This window comes from Aspergillus chevalieri, chromosome 7 (genome assembly GCF_016861735.1).
Source record: "Aspergillus chevalieri M1 DNA, chromosome 7, nearly complete sequence".
NCBI lineage: Eukaryota > Fungi > Ascomycota > Eurotiomycetes > Eurotiales > Aspergillaceae > Aspergillus > Aspergillus chevalieri.
In genome coordinates this window covers 441,604-460,720 of record NC_057368.1, presented here as the reverse complement: position 1 = coordinate 460,720, position 19,117 = coordinate 441,604, and the positions used below count along the sequence as shown (strand labels likewise).

General features: G+C 45.8%; 5 protein-coding genes across 5 annotated transcripts; 3 read left to right on the top strand and 2 right to left on the bottom strand.

Annotated features, from left to right (window-relative positions):
• Positions 1-265: 265 nt before the first annotated feature.
• Positions 266-1,624, top strand: ACHE_70150A (uncharacterized protein; the record flags this gene model as incomplete). Its single annotated transcript, XM_043282451.1, has 1 exon — positions 266-1,624. The coding sequence occupies one exon, from the start codon at positions 266-268 to the stop codon at positions 1,622-1,624; it is 1,359 nt and encodes a 452-aa protein (XP_043139829.1).
• Positions 1,625-2,874: 1,250 nt separating this feature from the next.
• Positions 2,875-3,033, bottom strand: ACHE_70149S (uncharacterized protein; the record flags this gene model as incomplete). Its single annotated transcript, XM_043282450.1, has 1 exon — positions 2,875-3,033. One exon carries the CDS (start codon positions 3,031-3,033, stop codon positions 2,875-2,877), a length of 159 nt encoding a protein of 52 aa, XP_043139828.1.
• A 1,457-nt stretch (positions 3,034-4,490) lies between these two features.
• On the bottom strand, positions 4,491-4,825 carry ACHE_70148S (uncharacterized protein; the record flags this gene model as incomplete). Its single annotated transcript, XM_043282449.1, has 3 exons — positions 4,491-4,633; positions 4,691-4,754; positions 4,811-4,825. The coding sequence occupies 3 exons, from the start codon at positions 4,823-4,825 to the stop codon at positions 4,491-4,493; spliced, it is 222 nt and encodes a 73-aa protein (XP_043139827.1).
• Positions 4,826-6,739: 1,914 nt separating this feature from the next.
• ACHE_70147A (flavin monoamine oxidase family protein) lies at positions 6,740-9,041 on the top strand (the record flags this gene model as incomplete). The annotated part of the gene is made up of 5 exons (XM_043282448.1): positions 6,740-7,254; positions 7,306-7,512; positions 7,586-7,741; positions 7,809-7,865; positions 7,934-9,041. 5 exons carry the CDS (start codon positions 6,740-6,742, stop codon positions 9,039-9,041), a joined length of 2,043 nt encoding a protein of 680 aa, XP_043139826.1.
• Positions 9,042-10,734: 1,693 nt separating this feature from the next.
• Positions 10,735-11,565, top strand: ACHE_70146A (ankyrin repeat domain-containing protein; the record flags this gene model as incomplete). Its single annotated transcript, XM_043282447.1, has 1 exon — positions 10,735-11,565. One exon carries the CDS (start codon positions 10,735-10,737, stop codon positions 11,563-11,565), a length of 831 nt encoding a protein of 276 aa, XP_043139825.1.
• Between the last annotated feature and the right edge of the window lie 7,552 nt (positions 11,566-19,117).

Genomic DNA, 19,117 nt, shown 5'->3' with positions numbered 1-19,117 from the left:
TACAATCTCGGAGTTTCTTGTCGGAGTTCAGGCTGAACGCTCCCGACGCCCGAACATCGCTGCGCGGTCTAGATCTAAATATGAAGGAATGTCAGACATCGGTGTCATTTCAGTATGAAGGTGATATAGGTTACAAATAACTCCGGGCTCTGTAGAAACTCCGACACTCTCAATCCCTTTCCGTTCCAACGCTGCTTCAACCTGCTCTCTCGTATCTATACTTTACACGATTCTTTCATCCATTGTTTCATCCTTTTCATTCAATATGCCCTGGTCTGAGAAATCTCCTGGTCATTACACCAGACCCATTGGAGAAAATGAATCTATGATCAAAACAATCGGAGAGCGCGGTCTCCCTCTCAACCGCGAGCATTGGTCCCTCAGTTTCTCTGCTCAATTCAAGTCAAGGTCTAAAAAAGACGTCGACATTTTTGTCAAGCTGCACAAAGCATGGAAGGTTCTACGCTTCAATAATCCCAGCCTTGCCTCCACAGCCGCAGATGGTCTCCTCCACTACACCGTTCCTGATACTCAAAGTCTGGACAAATGGACTCAAGATACTTTCTTCGTCATTGATGAGGATCATATCACCCCAGAGGAGTTGATTGCCAGTTTCAAGCCTGGTCCTTATGTCACATTACACTATCTACCTCGTCACTCCCAGATAATTATACACGCATCCCACTGGCGCACAGATGGTATCGGTGCAATCCAAGTCCTTGACGCCTTCTTCGAAGCAGCCGCCTCTAACCAGGATCCACAAACATTACCTTGGGGCCTTGAGGTTACTCGACTCGTTCCTAGTGTTGAAGAAGCCTTGAATATACCAACTACACCATCCCCCGAAATAAAAGCAGAAGCAGAGAAGTGCATTGCCACCATTGCTCTGACCAGAGGCGCCATAGGAGTCGATTATCTGGGGGACAGTACCACTCTACCAGCAGGGACTCGGAGCGCTCGACTGCGTCTGTCCGAATCCACAACTGAAGCAATCAAGGAAGCATGCAAGGCGAGAAACATCAGCATCATTGCTGCCGTGCACGCCGCCATTGCTGCGGTCAACTATGCCGCTGCTCCTGAAGAATGCAAGAAAAAGCCTTACACCAGTACGATAAGAACTACACTGAGGTCCTATCTACCAGAGCCATACAACACTCCTGCATATGCGTGTGGGTTGTATACCAGTGGACTTATGTTTCAGGTTCCTGCTTCACAGTCCTGGCTTGACAATGCTGAGCAGTATCACCATCAGTATGAATGTGTTCTATCTTCCGAATTCATTCAAGCACGGAGAGAATATGCCAGTCAAATGCTTCAGATCCTTAGCATGCCCCTACCAGTCCCCCTTCCCACCCCTTCCGAAGTGGATATTTCCAGCATTGGAGATGCAGAATTGCTAATGAATCGTACATATGGAACAGAAGATGATGGAATAGACGTTCTTGGAATCAGTCTCGGAGTCGAAACCTTGACGCGGCAGATGTACACTTTCGTCTGGATCTTCAGAGGGCAGCTCGAGTTCAATTTGGTTTACAATGAGGCTTATCATGACGCTGCATCAGCTGGCAGGTTATTGGTTCTTTTGGAAGACATTTTGGAAACCGAGTTAAAAAATGCCAACTAGATTGGAATATTAGCGAATCTATGTTAGAGAATGATGTGGTAAAGACATGTTGATCATCATCTATAGGCTATAGCTGGATATCCATTGAGTTGGAGAGCAATCCCTCTTTCCATTGAGATATATTGAGTCACACCATAAGATTCACTGTATCATCGTCGTCCAATCTGCACAATAAGCCCCCTTCGTTGGATGACTCTTCGGCGACTGTTGACGCCATTTTTGCCCTTTTCTCGTTGCTGCTCTAAGGGTCAGTACAAACTGTCTAGTTGTGAATCGAATGGGTCTGCATTCTCTACCTTAAATCTTACTGTTATGTGAAGCTCAAAAGTTTTGCGGCGCAAGTGCTTCGCCAACCCCTGCCCCAACAGTTCGGTTCAGCCGAATCCTGATAATTGTGGACACTGATTTCCATTCCTAGTCTTTTGCTTGAAATTAATACGGAGTACGGAGTACATGTCAGGTCTCTTTCCATAACCAATGCAATAAGAAGCAAAATACATAATCACGGGATGGGCCACATTTCGCCACAGGGATCGGACGGATGAATAGTCGGTCCAATTAGCAATACCTTGGACACCATTGTGGCCATACCATAGACTACTAGTTAGCTATTAGGCGAGCGCAGCGCTTCTCCAACAATCCAATGGTGTCTAGCTTCATATCGTATCCACTGCAGGTTATTACAAACACAAATACAAAAAATAATGTTTAAGTCTACACTCCAACATCCAGCTATAACGGCTATGGCTTAGAATGCCTGTTGACTGAACCTCAACAGTGCAAATAGCGTCCTTCTAGGGCATCACTCTGTGGAACCCAGCACTAACCTCGAAATCATGCTCTTGTTTTATTTCCACAAGCTTTCCACACCTGTAAATTATTATCAAGGCCAGACACCCTGAAGCAGAAAGCCCGGTGGTGGTGATGGTCAACAAAGTCATAATTGACCAATTTCCATCCCTTGCTGTATAAATATTCACAAGCGATGTGACCAGCCCCGCTGTAGCATTGAGAAGCGTTGGACTGTGAAGGTAGGAAAGACAACTTTGTGCAAGAAGATCGTCCACGATTTTCTGCGTGCTCAGCTATGGGGGGAATACTTCGACCGCATCCTCTGGATACCTTTGCGTAGTCTCACAAGGAACAAAAAGTTTGAAAGAGCTGCTTTATGACAAATACTTTGCGTTGCAAGGAGAGCAAGATTGTCTAGTTATAGTGCATATTATCTTTCTCAACAAGATTGCCGAGAATCACTCATCGGGCTTTATAAGATCGGTCATCTGTGGGCTCATAATCTTGCTGTCATACACCCATTTGCCAGGGAATATGCGCTTGTCTTTCGAAATATCGCTAATGCGGATAAGCTCGAAGATCCCTTTGCTTTCTAGCTTTGCAATCTCTTCTTCCATTGCGTGCAACCATTTAGCTTTATCATCTCGATTCATAGTGATCTTCAGCGTCTTGGGCATGTCTTGAGATGTGGCACCGACACCGGTTCAGGTGCTTGACCGCCCTCGCTTTCTGTCCGGTAGACATATAGTTAGCCTTAGCCGATGGGCACCCAATCCATCTAACTAGTTATCCACGTCCACCAAAACGTTTCTCACCTGGTCATTCGTTTTGTGCCGGTAGTCCGACAGCGATGCCTGGTGGATATGCCCACTTCTCAAGATAAGTCATTTTGTATGGGAATACAAATTCGCAGCTCGGCCATGGATTACGTTACGCATAACTATGGATAGTGGACATCAACTCGAAACAGGTAGGAACGAATCATAGTACATTGAATGTTAGACCCATCAACCTATATGATAGATGAAGACAAAACATCTTGGTACATAAGAGTATGCGCGATATTCACGACAGCGCAAAATACCCGGCACGGTTGTCCCCAAAGTTCAAGTAACTTTAGGTCGTAAAGCATAGAATTTGACTGGTAAAAGCTTCCTAGGAGTTTTGGGAAAACCAAACTGTAGCTCCGACACGATCACGTTCCTACCCCGCACGATGTACATTTGTATATAGAGCCGTCCGATCGGACATCCGTTCTTCTGTTCTTCAACGAAGTCTTTTGTATGATAGCTAGTCATTAACATTACGGGCTTAGCCCATAACATCAGAATAGCATGGAATCTCGTTCACAACTCATTATATACCTTTTCCCGATGGTATTCTTCTTGGTTTGGCATCACTTTCGATGCTAACATCGTACAATTACCATTTCGGCTCGTTATGAAATGGACAGATCGAACAAGCATAGAGGAAGCTGTCTCAATGCAGACGGCAGAAGCTGCTGGAATCCCCGTTCCAAAGGCCCTAAGTTGTGGTGAACACCCAGACGCCTTATTTAATTGCCGGTTTCCTGGGGTCTGCTCCCCAGGCTGGGCGTGTTGGTCCTCCTCTCGAAAGCTTACTGGGAGGATCTTCTTTGCTGGGTGGCCTTCCGGTAAGCCGAGCAGCCAGGTAGTGTATCCCAACTGTCGGGCCTCCAGCAGAACTTCTGCCGGTACCCAAACTTGCCTCGCGGACCAGTGGCCCTACAGGAGTGGTTTTCAGCATGCCTGTGACAGCCCGGGCCTGTCAAGTGATTATTAGCTGTATACCTGCCAGCCGATCCTTCTGGCCTGCCACCAGAGCTCTGCTCCATATAGGGCGACTGACTGTACCGTCGCAACTTGATTACTTTGAACCTGGCGGGCCAGCCCTGGGGCAAGTCCGTGACTCTAACATAGGCGTTGCACCTGGTGTTCTGCAGGCGGTGCTGTCACAGGCTGCGCCTGTCGCATAAACGATATGCTTAACGGGAGAGACGATGGGGGGTTACTAATAGGATATCCACTCCGCACGGCACACATATGTATATGTGTTACCGTTCCGGGATCTGCACCCTGGTGATATGGGGGATCGTATCAATGGTGTTGATGTCCTGGATCAACTGTGACGCGTAGCGATTCTTGCCATCTTGCTTGCTGAAACTCTCAGACACCTGAGAGTCTTCGACAGGGCAACCTGTAGATGCAGATTAGAGTCATCGGTGTTTGATATTAAAGACAGACGCTTACTTACCGTTGCTTAAGGTGTAGTGGTTGTGGAACTTAGGCGCCTCGGGGATCTTTCCAGTATTGCGATACTTGACATATGAGTATTGTTAGATTTCTATCCATCGCGGATGCTTCTAGGTCATACCAATGGTCCAGGCATCTTGGGCCTTTCGAGAGCGTTTTTGGAGGCCATATTTTCTTGAGAAGATATACGCAATAGTCAATGGAGATTTTCTTGGTGCTGTTGCTATTGTTGCTGATGATAATTTTGTAGACAGGAGAGGTCGAGTATTCTTATATATGTCTTCAAGACCCCTCTAGAATAGTCCTTGTGGACTGAAAAGAATGAGAAAGAAAAAAAGAGGCGCAGAAAGAGACACCATGCTCTTCCTGAGTACTCCACGGAGCTGAATCCATTTGAACCAGTCGATTGAGACATGATAATAACAATGGATGATCGTTTCCATAAAGAAGCGTACTGATGAAGCGTCCATATGACATTTCAGCTGAAATGTGCATATTTAGCCAGCCACTGCTGGGGGATGGCATAGAGAACAAGAGGATCAGGCATCGCTGCAGCTTTCATAGTCGACCTAGTGTAACAAAAGTACTTTGAAACGTCATAGAGTGGATTGGAGAGATACTAATGTCTGTCAGGTGATTGGTGCATGCATGGTGCCGCAACCTGAAACCACCATCCATTAGTAGCATCACTAATCTGCCCTATCCACATTTCTGCAGGTTGTTGTGTAATTCATACTAAGGAATAGTTCAATGAGCACTGTTTATTTGACATCTGATAGGCCCATCATTGTCCTGATCACTCTGGGAGTTATTCCCACCACATAGACACGGTTGGCGTTAGCTGAGAGACTGGCCTAAAGGGAATTTTGCTGTTAGTGTTATTGGTGATCTACCGTAGATGCCGTGCCCCGCGATGGAAGACTTAGGATCCTTGCGTCTTGCGGAATTCAGTTCCTTGGCTAAAGATTGGCTGGGCTGTCCGGTTGTGGACCTTGCAGATACCCCCGCACCGACAAGGTTCTCTATAGAATCCACTGCAGGTTGGATATAAACCGCAAGCACCTCTATAACAAGTGGAATGTGTGATGGCTGCGTACCAGTCATAGCGCCACAAAATTACCTGCATATGTATACTACTCAACTGATCATCCTTAACAAGCAAAATATAAATCAGTTACACCAAATGAATAATCACAGGAGAGAAAAGAGCTGGCCATCTCTTCCTCTAACCTGCAGGCAAAGCACCGCTGGTAGTGAGTCACTTGGTATGGGTATACACACCCTTATGGCTATTCGTTCTGTCTAGGGCGAATGGCTGCAATTACAGAAATTCCAGAACCGAATGTTTAGAGAGTTCTCTATAGCTCAGCACATATCCTCGGACAGAGCTCAATGTAGAATATTTTCTGATCTACCTAGTTACATTTAGATTCGCCCAAAAATGCCTCACACCATGCGTAAAGAGAAGATAATCCCTCAATTCAATGCACCATGCAAATTGATATGACGATTCTAGGTCAGCCATGTAGAAGAAACGCACAAGCATGTCACCACCACGGCTAGGATTGCAAATCGCCACTGACCCTCTTGACCACATCATCCATTGTATACGTGGTCAACCTGTGTCCCACAGGAGTTGCATAGGACAGATATAGAATTTTTTTGGCTGCCTTGTCATGCTTCTAGACCGTCGAATTCGGTTAACTATATCCAATGAGCCCTGGAGCATGAGCTGCCGCTTGCCAATCGAGGCGTGGGTTTTGCAGAATTCCCTTTCGAGACAATGTTTTTCGAGCGAGCTGGCTACCTCATGACAGATTTGAGCTGACAACAGAAAGGAATGCGAATGCGGGGAATCAGAAAGGATTGTGGCAGCCGGAGAGAGCCAAGACAATTAGGGAAAGCGTATCACCCTTGAGGAGGCATATAAAGAGTTGCCTCTCTCTGCAGGAAGTTCATCAACACTCTCTCAACCAGCCTTGTTTCAATCCAAGATATTCTTCATTTTGCAGAATTCAAACTCCATTTGGTGTGCCACTCTCCCCCCATCATGGACGAAACTCTGAATCTGAACATCAATGAGTGGAAAGACATCCGCAATCAATGGGCTCTCAAGCATGCTGAGGAGTCCGTCAAAAATGATTGGAATTATTTGGTGGGAAAAGGCCCCTCTATTTCCCCTTTACCATCGCTCCCCAGCCCGGGGATTCCGTTTCTTTCAGGCGATCACCGGCTACCAGACCCCGCCGACAAACTTCCGGGGGACAGAGCAAAACCCCCCGAGCCAGAAAATGACGTCGTGTTGAACATTGGCGTTATCGGTGCAGGTGCCGCTGGCCTGTTCACCGGATTGCTTTTGGACTTCCTCAACAAGAAGTATCAGGAGAAATTCAAAACACACAAAGTCCAGTTCAAGTATGACATTCTTGAAGCGTCAGAAAGAGTGGGCGGGAGACTTTTCACATATAACTTCGACGACTCCCAAATAAAAAAAGATGGGTCCGTTAATCGTAATTACTACGATGTGGGAGCCATGAGGTTCCCTGACAATCCGGTGATGGAACGGTACGTCTGTTTCCGACCACTAACTGAAAACACATGCTCAACTTAGTCCAGCCTTTTCCGACTATTCAACTATCTGGAAATGCGCAAAGCCAATGATACTCCAAATTCTAAGCTGGGGGACCTCCTCCCATACTACATCAAGGGCGACAAAGAGCCGTGGCACTTCAATGGCACGACCAAATGGGGCGACTACGCTTCAATTTCAGCACAGGGATTAGATCCATGGAAATTGAACGAGGATGGCAAAATCCCTGAAGAGTGCGTTTCCTGGTCATTGCATTACCTGCCGCTGCTCCAAGAAACCAACTGACGCGTTCGTCTCTTGCCCTAGCATTTTAAAAAAGTCGCCAGGCGACGTCTTCAATGGCATTATAAAAACCTTCCGAGAAAAGCTCATGCAAGATAAGGCCACCAGCGATAAGTCCAGCGAGGGATGGAAATACCTCATGAAATACGATGATTATAGTGCTCGATCATATCTGGCCCTGTAAGTTGTATTCTTCGCTATGTGACGTGGCCATCAACGCCCTGCTAACAATATTGATCTCCGACAGGGCTCACCATCCAGCGTTAAACTATGAGACCATTCAATGGATGGAAGCATTTAACGGGTAAGTATTGTTATCTCATGTGTCAATTCTATAAGTTTACAGTACCAGACCATGCTTATATTTTGCAGTGGAACTGAATGGTATGACCAAGCTTTGAGCGAAGCTGTGCTAGAATCCCTGGACTTTGACTGGCAACCCGGAACGGACTGGCGCTGCATCCTCGGGGGTAGCGGTGTGCTGGCGGCTAAAATGGTCCAGAAGCTAAAGAATCCATCATCAGTGCAGACGAGTACGGCGGTAACGCAAATCAAGAACAAGGGAGAGAAACAAGTGGAGATCGCGTACGCGCAAGATAATAATAGCGGCGGACAATCTCACACCTATAACGCTGTTTTCAGCTCCCTGCCACTAGGTTGTCTTCAACGCATCGACACTAGCGAGGCTAAGCTGAACTATGGCATCCGACAGGCCATGCGCGCTCTCAGCTATGGACCCTCCGGCAAGGTTGGAATCAAATTCAAGAATCCGTGGTGGCTCTATAAGTTGAATGATGCGAATCTCAAACACGCTGGGCTAGGCCATTCAGACCTCTCGATCAGGACTTGTGTCTATCCATCTTATAACCTTCAAACCCCGAAAGAAGAGGAGGCCGTCCTTCTTTGCTCATATACTTGGCAACAAGACGCGCTCCGACTGAGCTCTCTGGTTTCCAAAAGCAAAGACCTAAAGAACAAATGGAGAGAGGAGACTGAGTTAAAGAATGTCCTAATCCATGACCTTGCTCGCCTTCACGCAGATGGTAAGCCTGGAAGGACAGTGGATGAGCTTGAAGACCTTATACGTGACTCATACTTGGAGCACTTCGCTTTTGATTGGTACCAGAACCCACACTCTGTGGGTGCCTTTGCCTTTTTTGGTCCACAGCAGTTCCGTTGCTCATGGCCCAAAATTATCCAGCCGTCGGGTGATCTCGCCATCATTGGAGAAGCTGCAAGTCCTCACCATGCGTGGGTGGTAGGAGCGTTGGAAAGCGCTGTCCACCAGGTCTATTCTTGGCTCAATCAGCACAAGGGCAAGATCCACGGATTTTCATATTTGGCCGAGCTATTGGAAGAGAATCCTCCCACAGACGATCCAAATCCTTTCCAGGGTCTTCCTCCATACATGCGCACGGAGACCTGCAAATGGCAATCGGTGCTGGCAAAAGCGTATAGGGAGATGCCTGATTACATGTGAGGCATGCAGGAAGCCATGAACCGGATGGCAGAAATTATGATCGCGGGACGATAGGCGATCAAGAGTGAAGGGGACCCAGAAATTAGGGCTGTTGGAGATACGGTTTCATTTCCCGGAGTGGTATCCGCAGGAGGATTTTCTTATTAGTCTAGTACTGTATCCGCTTTCCTTTTCGATAATTTACTTTACACTCTTATTTTGTAATTCTGTAAGACTGTAGCCTTGGTTGGTAGGGTTGATAGCGTGAAGAAAAAGGTGATGGTCGAGCGAAAGAATGGCCTAATGACAGTGGGTGCCTGCGAGGAAAGGAGGAGCAAGGTGCTCATGATAGAGAAGAGGAAGAAGAGGAAACTGCCTTAACGGCTGAAGGCGGAGAATAGCATCCTGAGATATAGGACTAAGTCTCAGAGAGAAGCAAAAAGACTCATTCAAGTAACAATGATAGTAGAAAGTTGGAAAGGCTTCGAAGCGTGCGTAAAGTGCAAAACAGAAGCATAATAATTGTCCATTTAAATCTGCGGACCCGGCCAAAGGACTACGGCTTGTCCCGGTTCAGTCCTGTTACAATATGAGAAAAACTAAGCCTACCTGACGGCCCCCGGTGCTGCTATTGCTAGATACATTTCAGTATTGGCCCCAAGAATACCAATTGACTGGAGACTGCAGTTTATTCCATGTGGTATTGATAAACTTGAAAAACAAAGAACTCATTTTCAGATGTTGGCAATTTGGCCCCCTGGGAGGATGATTCCTATCACGGGCTCAGAATAGTAGATACTAATGAACTAAATTCCTATATAAACCACTGTAGCCATCGACGAGAATATCGAATCTGGAGAGAAAAAAAGAAGAGAAATGCATCTACAGGAGAAAAGGGGTTTTATGTATGGTGTGTGTGGCCACGCTGATGTTTTCTTTGTTTACTTGCTCGGATAGCGGCGTTTGTTGATATCAGCCACCGAAGCGGCGTTGGAGCGTTGAGCCAACACAACTCCATAACCCTGCAACACGAACTTTGGCTGCAGGGGCCAATTCAAAATAATAATCATTACGGAGCAGGCTGGGCAGACATCCGATGCAGCGGCCAAATCCAGAAGAATAAGCACTAGAGCTAGAGATCGCCCCATAACTAGTTGTTGACACTTGCAAGGTCACTTTCGTAGTCCTCAAAGCCTCAGTGAGCCTATTGAAGATCAAATCAAGGGAGTGACTCAGCTAGTGGTCTGCCACGACTCTCCAATTAATATTAATATTAGGATATCCTGATCAAATCCCGTAGGAGTGGAAAACAAGGCGGAGCTCAACCCCACATGTAGTTAACTAGTTAGTTAACTTCTTACTTTTATTGACAAATCCACAAGACAAAAGTGGCCTAAACTAATGGTTACCTAATTTGGTCTTAGTAAGCCATTGATGAACGCCAACTAGTTATATGAGGAGTTGAAATCATACAAAATCCTCATTCTTTCACGCACAACACAAGCATTCAGCCAGTGGCTATTTTTCAGTTCGCATTCCTACTATCGTCTATGAAATTTTAGCACAATCCTCACAACGTCTGCAAACTCGACCAAAGTCCCTTTTGACTCTCCGCCATCTACGCAGTAGGAGAACAGAACACCCAGACTGCTCGCTTACCTAGTGGGACACAAGATACAATCCTTCATTTCAACATCTCTCTCTCTTTCTCATCATGTCACCGCCAACGGAAGGACGTGTGCAAGCGAAGCTTGATGCAGACATCACCAACAGCAATCTTCAGAGCATCAAAGATTTTTACAAGTCAGCAGACCCAAAAAGCCAATCCAGCCTACTTGCAGACATAGCTGCACGCGCTGCAGCAAAGGCACAGGTTGACATACTTGACTGGGTCTTCAGTGAGGGCTTCCAGGCTCCCCCCGACTCATTGAATGATGAGTTCTACCACCAGGCTTGCCTCGCGCAGTCCCTTGCTGTGTGGGAGACACTTGTCAAGAATGGCTTTAACCTCAACGGGCATCACAGCGAATTTTTTGGTGATGCACTGAGCCTGGAAGCATACTGCGGCAATGTTGGGATCATACGCTTCCTTCTGGAGAATGGACAGGACCCCAATGATGCATGGGGGGGCTATGATGATCTTGAACCAGGTGTGGCAGCATTAGTTGGCGACAAGCCATCTTTGGAGATCCTCCATCTAATGCTACACCATGGATGGAACCAGAAAAGAAGCGCCACACACATTGCGGCTGCTGAACTTGGCAACATGGAGGCGCTAAAGTTACTGGTGGAGCATGGTGCTGACCTTGAGGAAGCTAGTGGATGGTGGCCCAACTGTGGCATAATTGAAGCTGATAAATGGGGAACTGCATTGTATCGCGCAGCTTACAAGGGCCAGAGAGAGCCCGTGACATATCTGCTAGACAAGGGCGCTAACATCTGGTTCAAGGATGACAAGAGGCGATCCATCTTGTGGGCAGCGAAGCAGGGAGGAAATGAGGAGGTGATTGAGTTGTTGAAATCTGCTGGGCTTAAAGAAGAATAAAAAAATGAACCAGTCCACTTTTCATAATCAGTATACAACAGCCTTTCTTATGCTTAGTCGGAACCAGAATATATATAGTTTCTTCTGTTGTAAGCCACATAAAACGGGTTTCTTAGGCATTAAAATATGGAAACCACTTTCAACTATTACTGCATTTAACGATGTGACGGTTAGCAGGCGGCTGTTTTGGGACTCTTGTTAACCAACTCTCGTCTTGGCATCAGGTGAGCGTATTCCCACGCCACCGCAGGCCACGGGTTTCATATCCTGGACGCTAGTTTCAAATGGACGTTTTGTTACTCTTTGTTCGACATCATGTTCTCTCCTGTTATAAGTCCCATCGTGCCAACTGTCTCCTCCCCTGCTTCCATCCTTCCACAAGCATCTTTCGCAGCGTTTCTCATCCTTTTGAAGTCCGTCCCTGTCCACAAAACCACTGTTATCCTTAGCTTCTTTGTCTCCTACTCCAGACTTTTCTTCGTTTGCCTGTTCCCTGCGGGCTGTGTCAATCACGGCGCCTGTCACAGAACACGGACACTCGCTAGCTGTATGGCATGTTTGATTACTTTGGCCTGTTTGGGGTAGGATATTCACTGAGCATCACTTTAAACCTTTTGCACATACTAGACAGCTCGTCGCTGACAGGCTTGCCTGTTTCCTTTCTCTCCTCATGTTAGGATTTTGTCAGATAGTTTACCAATCAATTTATATTACCCGAGACCGTCACAGCGGCCTCGCAATGGCGGTCTGGGAGCCCAGCAGGATAGTGACTGTTCTCTTACTATGTGGAGGGCTTGAACAATTCCAAGGATTTTCTTGTTGAAGACTTCGTATCATTTGCCCAATGGGAATCTCCAGGTCTTCCAAGCTCCTCATGATCCTTGCTATGCAAGTTCCGCTCCACACCTGCCGTTCTCTAATATTGAGCCATCTGACCAGATCACCCGTCCAGTAGAAAGGGCTTGCGAGGCTACCAGGGCCTCTGGACCAGATAGAACTTTTATTCGGCTTGGAAACTGGCTACTGGTTGCTTGTATAGTGGCTGGTGAAGTGCTGGCTAGTTGTCGAGTGAAAGTCGGTTCTAGACATTACTCATGCACTTCCTGCTCAGGTATTTTACCAGCGAGAATGCCAGGCAAAAATGCTTCTTGATTCCATGAACATTTTAACCCTGTGAATTTTCATCCTACTTCATCAATATATTCCCTCAACGATGCATCTGGCAACTCTTGTCTGTTTCTGTATTTCCGCTGCCTCCGCCGTGAAGCATTATGGCTTGACACCCGCCGAAGACGTGAAGAATATGGTCGAAAATCACGCCCAGGCGTTGTCTGAAAATGATATGAACCTCACCTCTTTGTTCACGACAGACCATCATAATTCCCATGATGGAGCCGATTCTCTGGTGGCCGGCGGTATGGGCTCAATTATTGGTGTCGTTGATAGCAAGATTTGCGTTGAGGCTGGTACTGCTGATCCACTACCCTCATGCAAGGGTATTTTTGCGTTCGTCAATACTTCTGACTCAACATTTACTGGTATCACGGTCAATGCCTATTGCCCTCAATTCCTCCCAGTCTTTTTGTGTCGTGCCATGGCTCTGATACAAAGGCCACTGCAAGAAGCAACAGTGCCTTCGAGATGACTGGATTCAACTCTCAGAAGAACTACAACTGCCAGGGCGACAATGAGGGTGACAAATGTATCGTGACGTCTGTGTAAAAGCTTGCTGGTATATGCATGGCCCTATAGAATATATACTACTTGCGAAGCCCATCAAACTGTCAGTTGTGCGAAAAAAGTTCCTAGGACTTAGTATCTTGGATACGTACATACACTCTTTTGTATATAACAAGCAGGGAGGCATCTCAGAGATGGCATCCTAGACATAATAGTAACTTGTTTAAAAATTTCGCAATGAACGCAGACACCCTCTAGTCACGGAATCACGGCTATTCTTCATAATTGTACTCCATGATGCATTCATAAAGCAACAATCGCTAGCCTCAAGGCCATTGTTCAAGACTACATGCTGACCACGGGGAAGATTTGATAATGCAGCACACACGGCTCAATATGTATGCCTAGTGCTATCATAATAGCTTATGCTAGGTGTAAAGTCTCATCCTTGATTGCAGTTTCACTTATTCGCGAAGACGATATATATACTTAAAGAGATTGGAACTTCCGGTACAGAAAATTAAATAACGTAAGAAATGATGCATAAATCCCACACTGAAGGAAAAAATTGTCGGACTTGAAGAAGACGCCTTTGATATAGATGGTGATCAGGAGAGTCAAAATGTTAATCACATATGCCTCTGCAAAACCTTTCCATGAAGGACCCTGGGGCCTGGGAGCATGAGTTGGAGGGACAGAGCTGCCCCTGTCTTCAGTCTTCATATTGCTAGATATGATAATGCAACACGATTTATGTACTAAAGCAAGCACTGGGTTGTTAATTGAATGTTTTCGAGTCATTCATTTGAATAGAAAGAATATGTGTTTCCTACCTATATCCAAGAGGTATTTCACTTGTATTCCGAGTTGGGGGACTGTAGACAGTGTGAAGGATATCGTTCAAAGAAGAGTATGGGACTTAACAGGAAATGTCGCATGATACTTCCAGTGTCAAAGAACATAGATGGTCTCGGTGTGGATGCAACAATAGACTTCTAAGGCTGCTGCTGGGGGCCACGGTCGGATTATATATACCAGAGCGGACGGCGTCTCTTTAGGGTACCGTGACCCGGGGCACGCGCCTGACCGCCCTCTGAAAAACAAAACCAAAAATGCCGCAAAGCGTCGAGGATGAGTCATCGCTGAATGATTAACGTAATTCACAAGCGGGTGGGCCATCTCCCGCGTTTTTACGCGGCCCACGTTATCGAAGCCATTCAAATCACTACCATACAGCCAAAAATGCCTCCCAAGAGACAGAAAGCACTTGAGCAAGAGGGTAGGATATTACTTGCAATATCTTCTATTCAGAAAAAGGAAATCAGTAATATTCGTGACGCTGCACGCCTCTATAATGTGCCCCGGACAACTCTTCAACGCCGATTGAATGGAGATATCTTTAGGATCGAACAACGCGCCAACAACCATAAAATGAAACAGAATGAAGAAGAATCACTTGTACAATGGATCCTTTCTATGGACCGATGTGGAGCCGCTCCCCGACCAGCTCATGTTCAAGATATGGCCAATATTCTGCTTTCCAAGCGCGGAGATACCAATATCCAGACAGTTGGTGTCAATTGGGCCACAAACTTCATCAAACGACATGATGAATTGAAGGCATGTTTCTCCCGACGATATAATCATCAACGTGCAAAATGTGAGGATCCAAATATTATCAAAGAGTGGTTTAGCCGGGTACAAATCACAATTATGCAGCATGGGATTGCATTTGAAGATATCAACAACTTTGATGAGACTGGCTTTGCAATGGGCCTTGTTGCTACTGCTAAAGTAGTTACCAGAGCAGAAATGACTGGCAAGCCCTTCCTTGTACAGCCAGGAAATCGGGAATGGGTCACGTCTATTGAGTGTATTAACTCTACAGGATGGGCTCTACCACCATGTATTATCTTCAAAGGCAAGGTCCATATCAAAGGGTGGTATCAAGACAGAGCTTTGCCAAAGGACTGGAGAATTGAAGTCTCTGATAATGGATGGACAACTGATCAGATTGGAACACGATGGCTTCAAAATACCTTTATTCCAGCTACAAATGGTCAAATGATTGGAAAATATCGCCTGCTGATTCTTGATGGCCATGGAAGTCATTTAACGCCTCAATTTGATGAAATATGCAGTCAACATGATATTATACCAATCTGCATGCCAGCACATTCATCACACCTTCTACAACCTCTTGATGTGGGCTGTTTCGCGCCCTTAAAGCGGGCATATGGCAGTCTGGTTGAGAATAAAGGACGGCACAACTTCAACCATATTGATAAACTTGACTTCCTTGAGGCCTATCCTCAGGCTCGGTCAGAGGTCTTTAAGCCAGAAACTATCAAAAATAGCTTTGCAGCAAGTGGCTTGGTTCCATTTGACCCAGAAAGGGTACTTGAGAAGCTCAATATACAACTCAAGACCCCTACACCACCAGGCAGCTGATCTACGGATTCAGCTCCTAAAACGCCTCATAATTTTAAACAACTGCAAAAGCAGGAATCTACAATCAAAAAGCTTTTAAGGCAACATACGCAAAGTCCTCCAGGTCCAATGAATGATGCAATAAACCGGCTTGTCAAAGGGTGTGAAATCCATATGAATAGCGCAATCCTTCTTTCCAAAGAAGTCCAAGATCTACGGGCTGCACATGAGAAGAATCAAGGAAAAAAGAAACGATCTCATCAGCAGATGGCCCACGAAGAAGGACTTACTATTCAAGAAGGGCAGGATCTTATCCAACGTGAGAATGAGGCCCAGGAAGTCATTAATAGTGCACCTACAGAACCAGCGTCACCTGCAGTTCAACCACGCGTACGAGCACCACCACGATGTTCTGATTGCAATACTTTGGGACATAAGAGGACCCATTGTCCTTATCGCAATTGTAATTAGTTTTTATATGAAAATGCATTTTCTAGTGTTGAAATAGGCCATGATTTTCAACCTATATCGGGAGGTGGCCCACCCGCTTGTGTGGGTGGCCCACTCGCTTGTGAATTACGTTAACTAAGGTAATCCACAACCGAGCGGGCCACCTTTCAATTCTCCGACGCATGCCATATTGATGATTGAATTCAAACTGCCACTATGCCACCAAAACTGCAGGAAAAAACACAAAATTTAATCCAGCAGGAAGGGAGGGTTTTACTTGCTATTTTATCCTTAAAGAAAAAAAGAAATCTCCAATATTCGTGAAGCTGCACGCCTGTATGATGTACCTCGGACAACACTACAACGCCGATTGAATGGCACCATAAATCGTGCTGAAAAGCAGGCCAATTGTCTCAAATTGACAAAATAAGAGGAAGAATCACTTATCCGATGGATACTCTCTTTGGATCAACGTGGAGCAGCTCCCCGACCGTCTCATGTCCAAGATATGGCCAATATTCTTCTTTCCAATCGTGGTTCATCCAAAACCCAACCTATTGGCAAGAATTGGGTATATAACTTCATCAAATGCCATGATGAACTAAAGACCCGGTTCTCAAGGAAATACAACGATCAGCGTGCCAAATGTGAAGACCCAAATCTCATCAAGGAGTGGTTCAACCGTGTACAAATTACTATAATGCAGTATGGGATTGCATATGAGGACATTTACAATTTTGATGAAACTGGTTTTGCTATGGGCCTTATTGCGACTGCCAAAGTAGTGACTAGAGCTGAGACTGCTGGTCGTCCTGCCCTATTGCAGCCTGGGAATCGTGAATGGGTCACTGCAATTGAATGTGTTAATGCTATGGGGTGGGCTCTGCCTCCGTGCATTGTATTCAAGGGCAAGTCTCATATACAGGCTTGGTATGAGGACAATGCTTTACCATCAAATTGGCAGATTGAACTTAGTGAGAATGGATGGACAACAGATCAAATTGGTCTCTCCTGGCTTCAAAATATCTTTATTCCAACAACAAATGGCTGTACTAAGGGGACATATCGTCTGCTTATTCTTGATGGTCATGGAAGCCACTTAATGCTATAATTTGATCAGATGTGCAATCAGAATAATATTTTGCCAATTTGCATGCCTGCACATTCATCTCATCTTTTACAGCCTCTTGATGTTGGCTGTTTTGCAGTCTTGAAGCGCACTTATGGCCACTTGGTGGAGGAGAAGATGCGGCAGAGGATCAATCATATAGACAAGCTTGATTTCCTTTCAGCATATCCACGGGCCCGTAAGGAGGCCTTTAAGATGGATAATATCAAGAATGGCTTCATGGCAACTGGCCTGGTTCCATATGATCCAGAGAGGGTGTTGACACAACTCGATATATATTTGAAGACTCCTACACCTCCTGGGAGCCAATCCACCAACTCTGACCCGAAAACACCTCATAATCTCAAGCAACTAAAGAAGCAAGAATCCACTGTCAAAACGCTAGGGAGACAGCACAGCAATAGCCCCCCAACTCCTGCAAAGGCTGCTATGGATCAAGTTTTCCGCAGTTGTCAAACGGCCATGAATAGTATTGCAATTCTGGCAAAGGAAAACCATGATTTGAGGGCTGCAAATGAAAAACAGCAGCAGAAAAGAAAGCGCTCTCATAGACAGGTAGCCTATACAGGGGGCCTTTCTATTCAGGAAGCCCAGGGTATCATACAGAGTGAGAACGATGCCCAGGAAGCCTCTACTACTATACCTGTCGGAGCTGCTTCGACAGCAAACCAACCACCTGTACGGGCACCACCACGGTGCAGTGATTGTCGTATTATTGGGCATAGAGGATTGCAATGTCCTAATCGCAATAGAGCTTAGTTTTTGTAATAAATGCCATTTTTTGTTGTGTTATTGACTTCAACATTTTGACCACCGTCGGGAGATGGCCCGCTCGGTTGTGGATTACGTTAACTAGCGTAACTCACAAGCGAGTGGGCCACCCAACCGAGCGGGCCACCTCAAAACACATACTAAAATCAATATTTCACATCTTGATATCCAGGATTCAGGTCGGCTGTAACCTCAACAGTTGTAGCTTATTATAAGGTTTTACGATAACGTGCATGATAAGCGGGTGAGACAGATAAGCGAGTGAGACACCAAATCGCCGCGACGCGATCACCAACATTCAACCGCGTTTTCCCTCACCAACAAAAAATGGAATTATCAAAAAAAGAAAACCAAGTAATCTTAGCTGTCCAAGCTATCCGAAGCAACCCAAATTCAAGTGCCCGAGCTGCCGCAAAGATCTACTCAGTCAGTCATGCAACTCTGAGTCGGCGACTCAAAGGAATGGCATCACAGCGCGATATCAAGCCTAAATCGCGGAAACTCACTGACTTAGAAGAGACGGTAATTGTTCAACATATCCTTGACCTGGATGCACGAGCATTCCCTCCTCGGCTTTGCCATGTTGAAGATATGGCCAATCGACTACTCAGAGAACGCGGTGCGTCATGTGTCGGCAAGCGCTTCTTCATTACCTAGATAGATTTCCTCTTCTTCTTTCTTCTCCAGATTCTATATTCTCGTCGATGGCTACAATAGTCTAGATAGGAATTCAGTTCGTTATAATATACTATTCCGAGCTCGTGACAGATACAAACCAAAGTCTGTGGGTTGATTTGGATTGGGTACGGTATTTCTTTTATGGGACGAGTATATTCCGAAGAGGCTGTTGGACGATATCTTTGCCGGTCAAGGGAATATGGGCCATGGTTCACAGTGTTGATGCTGACCAGGATAAACAGGATTGAAGGCAATCTAAAGAAGGTCGTATCGCTAAGGCGAAAAGAAAGGGGAAGAAGGCATTTATACATGAAAATTCGAATGCAGTACGCTCACCTCCTCTTGATAAGTGTATGTCTATCTAATTGATATTATAGGATCCCTTATATTGGGGCGGAATCCAGTTCTCCTAAA